Raw genomic sequence first — 13725 nt, forward strand, 5'->3', positions numbered from 1 at the left:
CCCTCTGCCTACAAGCAGCCACATGGCCTTGGGCCAGTTACTTCCCTTTGAACCTAAGTGTCTTCACCTGCAGAATACAGAGGCCCCCACCTGACTAGATAGTGAGGGATCCAAGAGCTAGGTTCCTACCTGACTGCCTGTGGTAATGCTCTTACAACATTCTTCCTCCCACTTCGCCAGCCTCACCTTAAAGCCTGATTCTCAGAGGAACTCTTCCTTCTTCCCCAGACCAGGATCCCCATAGATTTCAGTACTGTTCTTTAAATAAGTCCACAACTGGAATCTTACTGGCTGCCACAGAGTGAGCTCACCACTAAGGGTGCACGTCTGTCTTGCTGATGCCCAACTCATTTACACAGCACTCATGTTCACTATGCTACACTAGTAATCTCACTAGTCAGTCTCTCCTGTTTGACTTCGGGTTCTTTTGAGGACAGAAACATTCTATCTGCTATCTGCAGGTATCAGCACCAGACTAGATGTGCAGCTGTTCAGGATAATGTTTGTGGAAGGCTAGGGGCCTGCTCTGAGACCCGAGGCCCAAGCTGGCACTCACAAGCACATCGTGCTGGCCTAGCACGGGCATCTCCCATAGGGACTGGTTGGTGAACCGGTTGAAGTAGTAGGGACGGCTCTCCCTCCGGCTCCAGCACTTCTCCCAGCCTGCATGTACCAGCTCCTCTGCAAACAAGAGTATAACCCAGTCAGGGCTGTGCCCAGCACCCCTGCTATCTTGCCAGCCCACACCACTCCCTCCAGTACCTGGGAGGTCCTGGACCAGGCGAACTGGCTTTGGAGAACAGGGCTGGCTCTGATTGGAGGTGCCTGGAGAATGACTTAGAAGGGATGCTTCCTCCCGGGGGCTGCCGTGATTCTCATTGGCCATCTCAGCACCCACGCGGGACCTGCCACACAGGACCAAGAGTGTCAAACTCCATCCCACCCTACAATTACAATCTAGGGCTCTGGTTACTTACCTACATATTGGAGAAATCCACCAGTCTTGCCCTGAATAGCCAGCCAACTGGTGCCACAGGAGCACTCAGATAAAGCTGCTGTCCCTTCAACTGTAAGATAGGGTGCCCACTGGCTATATCCTTCCTCCTAGTTGCCTGGCTTGCCCATGGGCTCACATCCTCCAGGAAGCCTTCCTTTACTGCCCTCCTGCCCAGATTTCATGGGCAAAGCTCTCCGCTTCCACAAAAAATACACTGTAGTGCTTAGACCTACAGTGGGACTGTCTCAGACTCTGGACTGCATCGCTCTCCAGAGCTAGGAATGCCACCCGGGTGGGCCCAAGAGGAGCTCTACTAATCCTGCAGACATTTACGAAGTGACTGACACGAGCAGGGTCTGCCTTTGAGAGGATCAGTGCCTTCTCTTCTTGGGAAGATTGCTCCCTCTAGGTAAAGTCTCAATGGACCAGCGCAGCAGAGAAAAGGCATGGACTCCTAACTGGTTGCAGTTTGTTGCTAAAGAAACCAGTGTATCGCTGTAAGTTTGAGGCTAGTCTGGTCTACAGGACAGCCAAGGTTATACAGAGAAACCCTGTCTGGAAAAAAAAAACAAAAACAAAACAAAATAACAAAAATAAAAATAAAAGAGTGAAATTGAGGAGCAACATCTGCTTCAGTCCTTCAGGAGTCCCAGATAAACACTGACTCTATTTTAAATGCCAGCAAGCAATCCAGCTTCTTCAGATTTGTATTTCCCACTACTCCTTCCCAGAGCATACCCAGCACAGGCCTCAAAGGCCAGGTGCTTCCCAGTCTGGATCTATTACACCCATAGGGGGCCACTGAGATCAGACTGATGATGTGTATGTTGTTTGCAGCATGTTACAAACCCCACAAGAAACCCTCACCCACAGTAAGACCACAAAGGCTGAGTCAAAGATTTTCTTTGCTGATCAGGAGCCCTGACTGGTTGTTGACGACATAATAGGAATCATTGAACATTTATTTTATTGTACACTCAGAGATGTCTGATAATTTGGAAAGGGAAAATTCAATAGTTACTTTATCTGTACAGTTTAGTAGAGAAAAATCGCAGGGCAGCAGGACACATGTAGCATGAGGGCCTCGATTACAGAAAGGTTTGGAATGACTTCTTGAGGGACTGAGCCCATGGGTTTCAAGGCTGAATAAGGTCCCCTTTTCTCACCCTCCGGGGTCTGCAACACTAGCATGAGAGGGCTTTCTTCTCTGGCTGGACTGAACCCACGTCACGGGGTCCTACAGAAGAGGGGGAAGGCCCACAGAAAGGCGCAGCACAGGTGGGTGGGCTGGTCAGCAGTATAGTTGACAGGGACCCAGGAGACTCCGTGCATCAGCAGCTGGAGAGCAAACAGAAGAAAAGAGTCACTGGCCTGTGAAACTTTGCCAGGCAGGGACAACATCAGAATGCAAGGACACACTGGGAAGGTCTACAGGCTCAAGGGATCAAAGTTCAAGACCCTGTCTAAATAAGCATGCGGAAACAGGCCCTTTTTTTGTTTAGATGTGTTTGGTTTGGTTTTGGTGTTTTGAGACAAGGTTTCTCTATGTGACCCTGGCTGTCCTAGAACTCTGTAAATCAGGCTGGCCTCAAACTCAAGAGATCCACCTGCCTCTGCCTCCAGAGTGCTGGGATTAAAGATGTATGCCACCATTCCCTGGCTTGTTTTGTTTTTGTTTTTTTTGTTTTTTAATAAATAAATAAATAAATAAATAAACATACAAAACCTCTCAAGCTTTCAACCAACATAATTTGCCTTCTTAGACCTTGAACTTGGGTTATCAACGGAGTTCTAATTTGGTGTAACCCTTTCCTATTATGCTGAAGTCAGTTTGCTTTGCTCTGCAATGTTAGGGATGGAGCCCAGAAGCCTCGATGTGACAGGTGAGCGCTTTCACTGTGCTACAACACCAGCCCTTGACTGAGAGCACTATGTTAGCTCAACAAATACATATATGAGGTATCTGGGATACAGCACGAGCCCTTGCTCATGCCAAGCGGTCTACCACCGAGCCAGACCTCTATAGCTTTTGAGATAGGGTCTCAAAAAATGGACAAGCATGTCCTTGAACTTGACCTGTAGTTCAAGGCCTTGAATATACGATCTTCCTGCTTTGACCTCTGGGATTAGCTGAGATTATAGCGTGTTTCACAGGGACTTTAGGAAGAAGAAGAAAAAGCTTTACTGGGGATCAAAACCAAATCTGAGGGTGATGAGTAAGCACTTTAATAAGCAATCCCACCTGTGGTGCCGGAACTGGCATTTCTTTCCTTTCCTTTTTTTTTTTTTTTTTTTTTTTTGTTGTTGTTGTTCTTCGGTTGAGATGGGGACTCAAACATTCCAGGTTTGACCTCAAAGTCACTTTGTAGCTGAAAATGGCCTTGAACTCCCAATCTGTCTTCTTTGACCTCCCCCAGTGTTGGGATTACAGGTGAGAGGCACCGCGGTCAGCTTTTCTTCTCTTTTAACTGGACCTGCCTGTGTGGCCTAGATTAGTCTTCAGCCACTGGGATCAAGAGACTCAGCTTTCCCATTCGGATACAGACGCTTGACAATGGGAATCATGTTTTCATTTCACATACTAGAGGCCACATACAATGCACGGCCAGCTGTGCCAACTAAAGCGCAGACCAAAGAAACGGCAACAAAGCACACAGATGGAAGACCTGGGCACTATCTCAGGCCACCCACAGCTAGTGAAAGACACATTAATTTGAATAATGTCTTGAAAAAAAGAAAAACATGCAAACACATATAACACATCTCATTCACCTTTATTGAAAAGTGTGTACCCCAGAAAATGTGAAGGATGCACCTGGTAGATGCATTTGTTAGAGAAGGCAGAAGCAACCCGGCCTAATGCCACCCAAATCGGACACTGCAGCAATCCCAAACCAGCTGTCACCAGATTCGTGTGGGGCAGATTGCTGTACTCATTACACCTGGTAGGAGTCAGAAAAGGGAAGGGGCACTCCAAACACACTGTCATTTTAGGACAGAGTCTCACATAACTGGGACTGGCCTTAAACTTATAATCATCTTGCTAGTATATCCAAGTGGTTTCTGCCTTAGTCATCCTATCCTGCCTTCATCTGCAAGTGCTAGAATTTCAGGTCTGTGCATCACCCTCGACAAGATTTTGTGATTTTTAAACGCACCCCAGGTGGGCCTGGGAAACAAGATGACCTTTTTTTTTTCTTTTCACTTTACACAACTTGAAAATGTTATCAACTTAAGAGTTTACGGGCTAGTGGTGAAGCTACGTAGCGCACTGAGTGCCGGGCATATGTGAGACCTAGGGTTATAGCCCCATCAACACATACATACATAAACAAATAATAATTTAAATATTAAACGAGCCAGGTGTGGTGGTGAACGCCTTTAATCCCAGCACTGTAGGGACAGATGGATTTCTGTAGAGTTCGAGGCCAGCCTGAACTCGAACGAGTTCGACCCTATCCTTTTAAAAACAAACAAAACGAAATAAATTCGCTTAGATGGTGCAGCAGGTCTCTGCCAAAACACCTGCTCTGAGGCTGGCCAAACCCAAGTGCCATCCCGACTGAGGCTGACCCACTTGACCCCTGCACCGTCGTCTAGAGTACGGCAACGTAGCTCTCGCTGCTCCCGTTACGTTAATGTTTTCACTTAGCCTGTGCCTTCTGGACCCCCGACGCATACCAAAGTCGGAGAAGCGCAGCGTAGTCTAGGGACAAACCACTGTATCTGCGCAACCAGCGGAACCCGGGGGGGGGGGGGGGAAGGCATCCGATTCCGGGATTGGAAGACTAAGGGGCGGGAGCATTTCCCAGTGGACCAATCGTCATGCTCCGGCTCTGGCGGGCGGAGCCACAGGGCAGGCCAAGCGCGCAGGCGCGCATCCCGGACCCACCCCGGCGCGCTCCCGCGCGCCCTTCCCCCAGCCCAGCGGGGGCGGGAAGTGCGGCGTGCGCGCGCGCCGGCCCATCTCCCGGGCTCCGCCCCCCGCCCTGCCGCGCGCTCCCGCCCCCGGGCTGAGGCGACTCAGAGTCGGAGCCCGACACAAAGGCGGTGGCGACGGCGGCAGCAGCAGAGGGACCCTGGAGGCCGCTCCGCCCGTGCTCTCCGGGCCCACTGCACTCACCCAAGCCAGCAGCCCTGCTGCCCACCCGCGGCTCTAAGATGGCGGCGACGAAGGAGACCGGGCGAGCGGCAGCCCCGAGCGGGAAGCGCCGGAGGGGCCTCCGCCGTCCCGCTTGGGACTCCCGGACCCTGGCTCGGCTCGCGGCGGGACCATGGCTTCCAGGGGCACTTACCTGCCCGAAGCGGACTCGAGGGGATGCGGCCACACGTTCTGCTCGACCGCCCGTTTTGCCGCCTCCGCCTCGCCCTCCCCAGCGCCGCTGCCGCCATCTTGTGTCCCGAGCCGGGACTCCGCGCTGCGCATGCGTTGGTACCGCCTCTGAGGGGCCTCGCCGCGGCCGCGCCGCCATCTTGAGTGTGGCAATGTTGGCTGGCGCCCCAGACCTTGATTGCTTTCGGCCCCCTCCCCATTTTCCCGTCCTTCCCTGTTGTTGTCCCTTGTGGTCCTGAGGATGGGGGTTGGGGGGGAACAGCTTTGTTGTTCTTGGCGTGTAAGCGGCAAGGAATGAGTCCATACGCACTCCCCTGTTTGAAACGCCTCAGTTTCCCTGCCGAACACACTCGAGGATCCACTTGGACTCTTAGGGGCCGCGAAGCCGGTTTGGAATCTTCTGGGGACTGTGGCTCAGTTGCCGATGCAGAGGCGGAGTAGTGACGTAGGCCCTGCAGGTTGTGGGCACCTGGGTCTTAGCCTCCTAGGCCTCTGCTGCTTCCTGGCGGTCCCGTCCCCTCAGGGCCTCTGTCCCCTAGGGGTCTTGGAATGTTTCCTCTGTATCCAGGGGCCTGGTGACGTGCAGATCGAACCTTCCCTGTTAGCAACCTGCTCACAAATGGCTCTTGAATAATTCTAGGTTGTCGGTAGAATGCTGGTGCGGTAGAGCTGGCTTTGGGCAGTTGGAAAGTTACACGGATTAGCGGGAGACGCAACTGCCAGGGGCCCTGGCCGGCCTCCCCCGCCGGAATTAGGCTACTAGCTCCACCTACTTGTGGCCTCTTAAGGAAGCCATCGCCCGGTAGCTTGAAAGGAGGACAGGTTTGCCACCTGCTGCAGGACTGGCGCAGCAGATGCCCCAGCTGGGCAGCCCCTGGTGGCCGAGATGCCCGCTGCCTGTAGCTTCCAGGTGGGGTGTTGGGAGGTAACGAAAAAGGCTGTTGATACATTGCAAGTTCAAAGCTGTCTGGGCTACATGAGACCTTATCTAAGAAGTAACAGCAGCCTTCGGCGCACACCTGCAATCCCAGCACTGGGGAAACAGACAGAAGGATCACTGGATTGAGATCAGCAGGGCTAGAAGAGAAGTTTAAAAAGGAATGGTTAGGGGTGTAGCTCAGTGTTTATAGCCGGGAGCCAGGTGGTGACGGTGGTGGGCATCTTATATCCCAGGACTCTGATCTGTATGATGTGTTCCAGTCCTGATCCTGTCTCAGACAAAAAGCAGATGGAGTCAGGTGTGTTCATACCTGAAACCCCAACAGTACTCTAGCACTGGAAAAGCTGAAGCAGGAGGTTCTAAGTCATAGGTCAGCCTGGGCAGCATGAAACACTCGCAAAACCAGCGTAGCACACAAGAGCTGGGCACAGTGGTCCTTGTCGATAGGTCCAGATACTAGGGAGCTGAAGGAGGAGCCTGGATAACCTGGGGAAATGCCATCTGAAGAAGATAAAATGAGCCTGTCTGCAGACGGTCACCTCACAGATTACATAAGTGCATGGCAGCACTCGGGCCAATTCACCAACTCGCCAAGTAGAAGCTCCTGCAGGTGATCTACTTTCACAACAGTCACTCCTTGCTTTCACAGCTGTGCCACCGGACACAGCCATTTTGAAGCCAGCTTGAGCTATACAGTGAGACCCTGTGTCTGACTGTACCCCTTCCCCCATCTGTGTGTTGTCCCTAACTTCCCCCATTTTCATTATTCACCCTTCAGGGCCAAGCCCAGGGGTGGCTACCGGGTAGCCTCCCTGGACTCTGACACCTTCCTCACCTCCAGTTCACCCTCTGGCTTCTGTATTCTCATAATGTCCTTCACTCACAGTGTTTGTCCATTGCCTTCGCCTGTGCTGTACAGGAGGACTGCCTAGCCAGACTGCTAACCATGTTCAAGAGTTTTGTTGCACCAACTTGTGAAAGATCACAGTGGGGCTGTTAACAGCTTACCTTCAGTCACAGAGTTGGTGGGGAGGGTCGCAGGACCCTCACCCAAGTACCCTGCAAGCCATGCAACGTTGCCCTAATTGCATATAGCCTTGGGGCTAGAGGATTTCAGTGGAGAAAGTTCCACATAAGAAGTCATGGGGAGCCATCATTTCCTGTTGTCTGTAACTTAACACCTATCCTGTAAGCATGACTAATAAATGCCCACCCACCCCCATCCTGGGGGCTGGAAGGAATCATGAAATTCTACCTTGGGGTGTTGTTGGGACATCAGGATTAGGGGGAACCATTGTGTACACCTTCCATGGAGGAGGAGTTTAGCAACATCCCTTAGACTGCTCAAGGATGGTGGGAGGGCTTGCTTCTATCTGCCTTATGCCCAGCCTGTGACTGATTGTTTGATGGCCATAAGCAGACCACACACAGTGTGAAAGCTGAGTTTTTGGCATCCCAGTTTCTATTCTAGACCCCAGCTTCAGCAAAGGAAACATGGAAGTGGTGTCCTTGGGGAAACTATGCAAAGCATGAGCTGCGTGATAAGGCTCTCGGTGGTTTAATGCTCTGTCCCTGTACACCCTCACATCCTGAGGTAAGATGCTCGGAATCAAACCCAGGGCCCCCATACTCCTGGGAGAAACACCCTAGAGAGTGTTCCAAAATACTCAGTTTGGGGCCGGAAGAGATGACTGCAATTCCCACCCCCCAAGACAGGGTTTCTCTGTGTAGCCTTGGTTGTCCTGGACTCACTTTGTAGACCAGGCTGTCCTCGAACTCGGCAATCTGCCTGCCTCTGCCTCCCTGAGTGCTGGGATTACAGTGCACCACTCACCTGGCCGGAGATGGTGAGATAGAGATGGATTTCTAAAGGATCTGAGTTTAGTTTCCAGCACTGACACCTGGTGGCTCTCCAACACCCGCGCCTCCAGTTCCGTGACTCTGATGCCCTCCTCTGGCTTCTGCAGTCCCAAACACACAAAATTCAATCTTAAAAAGTAAAGTTTGTGTTTTGATAGTTTCAGAAACCAGGCAAAGATCATGCCCGTGAAACCAGCACATAGGAAGTAGAGGCAGGAGGGTCAGGAATTCAAAGCCAGTCTATGCCCCATAGCAATTTCAAAACCCTCAAAAATTTCGAGGTGGTACACAGCTTTAATCCTAGCACTTGGAGACAAAGGCAAGCAGATCTCTTGAGTACCAGGCTGCCTGAGGCTACACAGTGAGACACGGTAAAAATAAAAAGTGACACCTGTAATTTCAGCAGGTGACAAGAAGGGGGGATTAAATCCCCTGCAACTAGAGTTACAGGTGGTAGTATGTGCTGGCATTTGAACCTAGGCCCTCTGGAAGAGCAGCAAGTGACTAACTGCTGAGCCAGCCCCTCTCAGAGAGCTTTTCTTTTTGGTTTTGTGAGAGGCTCTCTCCACATAGCTCCTGGCTGTCCTGGGACACACACACAAGGCTGGTAAAAGTGCTTGTTGCACAAGCCTGAGGACCTGAGTTTATTTCCTGGAACCCACGGAAAAGGTGGAAGGAGAGATGTCTGTGCATGTACCCACACATACATTCACACAGGAGAATAAAAATACAATAAACAGTTTGTATGAAGACAGCAGCCATGCTCGCTCAGGTCCCCGGGCATTCCAGCCTGGTTCTCAGTCAGCTGGAGCAAGAGCCCCGCAAGGGAACAAGATCTCACTCTGCCCCCCAGGTCCTGGCAATGGTGGGAGGGAGGCTCCATCAGGGTCCTGCTCTGGTGGCTGCAGCTGCTCAGGGACCCTGCTCTGTGGTTTCAGTTACACTAAGGTAGTTTTCAAAGCAAGCAGAGGGCAGGCATCTGCCCTGGAGTGAGGTTACTGAAGGGAGTGGCTCTCCGACCATTCTGGGATCACATAAGAGAAGGCCTTTTAGCCAAGAATAGACTGGGAAAAGGAGTAGGCTCCTTGGGTCTTCCTGGCCCCTGTATGATGTGGTGGGAGGGTCCCTTCATTTCTTCACTTGGCAGGGCAGGATATGTGTTGAGGCTTGTTCCAGAACCTTGGGAACAAGCAATAAATAAGACAGGCTTTGTGTTCAGGGAGTCCCCACGGAGCTGTTGGGGAAACAGGCACATAAACAATTCCTCTGTGCAGGGGGAGATAAGGCTGCAAGGGGACACCAGGCCAGTGAGTGTGCCAAGGAGCCTTTAAAGGAGATAACAATAGAGAAGTTTCCAGGTAGCCAAGGAAAAAAGGACAGCCTGTACCAGGGCTGGGAGGTATGGCAGGGGACGGGGAGCCTGGAAAACAGGGCAGTCTTAGCACAAAGGGGGAATGAGAGAGGTGCAGGCCTTACCAGAGCCTTGATTGGCAGTACTGTTTCAGGTTAGCACCTCACCGGGCTTAGCGGACAACAGTTCCATCCTCCACCTCCCACTATATCCCTTACAATGCCCATTTTTCTACTGCCGTCAAAGCTGGCATGTTTACACCCAGAGGGGCTGAGTCTGCAGATTTAAATTCCAGACTTCTTCAAAAAGAGACCCAGTGATAGCTAGGAGTGCCTAAAACTCTGAGATCATAGAAAACTATGTCCTAGAGTGGAGGCCATCTGGCTGAGTGATCATAGCTGAAGGATTCCTAGGACACTTGGGTTCTAAAACCAGAGAGCTTAACACTAGCTGGAAAAACTTTATTGTTGTTTTTGGCTTTTTGAGTCAAGGGTTCTCTGTGTAGCTGTGGCTGTCCTGGAACTCACTCTAGATCAGGCTGGCCTCGAACGCACAGAGATCTACCTGCCTCTGCCTCCTGGTTGCTGGGTTTTAAAGGTGTTTGCCACGAGCACCCAGCTCTTAAAACCGCTTTTGGAAGGAACACAACTTACACGAGAGTCGCTTGTTTCAAACCCACATCTGCATAGTTACCTGTTTCAAACACAATCAACTGTTTTCAGCAAGTTAGCATTATCCAACCATAACAACTCAGTTTTGTGTGTTTGTGTTCATGTGTGTACACATGAGTGTGTAGAGGCCAGAGGACAAACATTGTGCCAGTATTCCTCAGTGACTGCCCCCTCCACACACACACAGTGTTAATCCTTTAGGTAGGGCTGAGTGGCCAGCAAGCCTCAGGGATCCACCTGTCCGACCCTGCCTCCCCAAGGCTGGAATGACAGACGTGTTCCAGGTATCAACCTTACGCTTTCACTGTAAAGTTTACACTGACCTTTACCAGTTGAGCGACCTCCCAGGACTTTTATTTTTTTTATACAAATATTGTGTGTTGACACATCCCCCACACTCCCCTGTCTAGCCTTGAATCCCTCCCTCAAAGCCCTTTGTTCTCAGAGGCACTTTCAATTCCACTTTCTCCTCCCCCCCATCACATTCAGCAGCCATTTTGTAGGCCTTTCTTTTACTCCACCAACGCAAACATGTTATGTTGCTGTCTAGACTAGGCTGTCCGTTAGCGTACTACCTCTGTTTCTGACATTAGAGGTTTGTCCTACACAGAAGTAAGAGAAAGCACACAATATTTGTCTCTGCTCAGTATCTCTAGTTCCATCCATTTTTCCTGCAAGCAACGTGACTCCTTCTTTATGGCTTGAAAACATTCTGTTGTGAACGGGACGTTTTCTTCGTCTCCTCCTCTAGACACCTAGACTGGCTCCTGTCCTAGCTGGCTTCTCTGCTGTTGTCATAAACAGCCTGGACATAAGCAAAACGGGGAGGAAAGGGTTTATTTAGCTTACAAGTTACATTCCATTATCAAGGGAAGCCACGCAGGAGCTGAAGGCAGGAACTACGGGGGAACTCCGCCTGACCTGTTCTTCAACCTGCTTTCGCACCCCTTCTCCTGGGGCTGACGACTAACCCCAAGGCCTCATGCTTGCTGGACAAGTACGTTACGACTGAGCTAAATTCCCTTAGCTCTTTTTTTAAAGATTATTTTATTTTATAGGTGTGAGCATTATATGTACAGGTATTTATATGCACCATACGAGGCCAGAAGGGAACATTAGAGTTATGGATGGTAGTGTGGGTCCCACCATGTGGGTGCTGGGACCTGCAGCCAGGTCCTCTTCAAGAGCAACAAAAGCCCTAAAGGACTGAGTCATCTCTCCAGCCCCAGCTTGCTTTCTTATACAACCCAGGACCGCCTACCTACCCAGGGACAGCATCACCCACAGTGTCCGAGCCAGCCCACATCAGTTAGCAGTCAGTTAGAAAATGCCCTGCAGACATTCTCATCAATGGAGGTTCCTGTTCGCAGAGACTCTAGTTTGAGCACAGTTCCACAGCTTAGCCCTTGGGACTAGAGCTACACTAAAAACTGATGTTCCATTTCTCTGGGCCTCCTGACTTGGAGTCAGTCCTTTAGGGTACATGCCAAGGAGTGGCATCGCTGGGTCTTATATTGAGGGGTACCCTACAGGTGTCGGACAAGGAAGCAAACTGCAAAGAAGTGAGAATAAAAACTCCATTCAGATTGACTTCATCAACTTGGAGCACACCTTCTAGAGAGTCTGATGCCAGGTGGCTTCTTCCCAACAAATTTAAACACAGTATAATTTGGGGAAAAAGTTTCCTGGTGCAATACAATCCCCAATGCTTGAGGAAATATAATTACATTGAAACTGGACTCACGGAAGAAATGTCATATCTTCCAAGGGGATGGGTTCTAGAGATAGGCTACCTGTAGGAGCTTAAGGGTCTAAGGAAGGGTCTGGCCTGGTCTTGCACATACAGATAGTGTAGAGGTCATTTGGGCTATTAGCTACCGCTGGTTCTGGTTAGGGAAGCTTGGGGGAGCCCCTGGCTATACAGATGATGTAAGGGTTATTTAGACTATTGGGTATCTCTGGTCCTGCTTGTGGAAGCCTGAGAAGCTATTGGCTGTAAGGTCATTTATATTACTATGCACAGCTGGGTGATGGTGGCACACACCTTTAATCCCAGCACTTAGAAGGCAGAAGCAGGCAGATCTCTGAATTCCAGGCCAGCCTGGTCTACTGAGAGAGTTCCAGGATAGCCAAAGTCACACAGAGAAACACTGTCTCAAAAAAAATTAAATTAAATACAATTAAAAAATTACTAGCCACCTCCAGTCCTGGTTGTAGGAGCTTGATATGGCCTGGCCCAACAGATAATGCAGATCACCAGGCTATTAATCACTTCCAATTCCCAGATTTCTGGATGGAAAAACAGGTTTTACAGCTTTTCCACTGCAAAGACAATTTTTGCATGCTTAACAGGCAGATTTATGAGTTCAAGGCCAGCCTGGTCTACAAAGTGATTTCCAGGACAGCCAAGGTTATTACACAGAGAAACCCTGTCTGGGGGATAACAACAAACAAAAAACCCCCTGTAAGGCATTTTCTTAGTTAGTGATTAATGTGGGAGGGTCCAACCAGTGGTGGGTGGTTCCATCTAAGGTTGGTAGTCCCTGGTTCTATATAGAAAGCAGTGTGAGCAAGCCATGAAGAGCAACAACACCCCTCCACGAGCTCTGTATCAGCTCCTGCCTCCCGTTTGAGTTCCTGTCCTGACTTCCTTTGATGATGAATGGTGATACGGAAGTGTAAGCCAAATAAACCCTTTCCTCAGCAACTTTTTGGTCATGGTGTTTCATCTCAGCCATAGAAACACTAAGGCAGCTGCCATGTTTCCCCATTTCCTTCCACCTGCGCTCTCTTTCTTTGAGACAGGATCTTGCTGTGTAGCCCTGGTTGCCCTTGAATGCCCCCAGTAGACCAGGCCAGTATTAAGTTCTCCTACCTCTGCCTCCCAAAGGCTGAGATCACAGGCTTGCACCACCACGCCCAACTTCCCCTCTTCGGGATAATGAGATAACTGTTGTTTGGAAGAATGGTCACGCATAAGTGTTTATGTGAGAGCACATTTCCCTTTGTTGTTGAGTAATTGCTTAGGAATAAGAGTCTCTGTGTGGTAAATACACCTTTAATTCCAGGGAACTACAAAACTGTTCTTGGAAGCAGCCCATTGTGGTTGGCACACGCCTTTAATCCTAGCATTCAGGGAGGCAGAGGCAGGGGCATTGCTGTGAGTTTGAGGCCAGCCTTGTCTACAAATCAAGTCCAGGACAGCCAAGGCTAAACAGAGAAAACCTGTCTTGGGGAAAAAAAAAAAAAAAGGTGAGGTTTCTCTGTGTAACCCTGTCCTGGATGTCCTGGAACTTGCCCTATAGACCAGGCTGACCTCAAACTCAAAGATCCACCTGCTTCTGCCTTTCAAGTGCTGGGTGCATGTACCACCACCCACAGGCCCGTCATTCTGTTTGTTTGCTTGTTTGAGACAGGGTTTCTCTGTGTAACAGAACTCTGGCTGTCCTGGGCTCACTTTGTAAGAGCAGGCTGGGCTTGAGCTCACAGAGATACACCTGCCTCTGCCTCTTGAGGGCTGGGGTTTAAGGGTGCAGCGCCACCTTCTGGCCTCCACAGGCAGTGCATTCACAT

At 50.3% G+C, this 13725-nt stretch overlaps 1 protein-coding gene across 2 annotated transcripts in view; it reads right to left on the bottom strand.

The window, feature by feature from the left end:
* Positions 1-5431, bottom strand: part of Pcif1 (phosphorylated CTD interacting factor 1) — an 11693-nt gene extending 6262 nt beyond the window's left edge. For both annotated transcript variants that reach the window (XM_060382848.1, XM_021638419.2), the window contains exons 1-4: positions 5293-5431; positions 2164-2335; positions 763-905; positions 557-681 (exon numbers count right to left, since the gene is read on the bottom strand). In XM_060382848.1, the coding sequence (XP_060238831.1) occupies positions 557-681; positions 763-886 (249 nt within the window). In that variant the 5' untranslated portion in view covers positions 887-905; positions 2164-2335; positions 5293-5431. The remainder of the gene's footprint in view (positions 1-556; positions 682-762; positions 906-2163; positions 2336-5292) is intronic.
* Between the last annotated feature and the right edge of the window lie 8294 nt (positions 5432-13725).

This window comes from Meriones unguiculatus, chromosome 4 (genome assembly GCF_030254825.1).
Source record: "Meriones unguiculatus strain TT.TT164.6M chromosome 4, Bangor_MerUng_6.1, whole genome shotgun sequence".
In the NCBI taxonomy this organism is placed as follows: Eukaryota; Metazoa; Chordata; class Mammalia; order Rodentia; family Muridae; genus Meriones; species Meriones unguiculatus.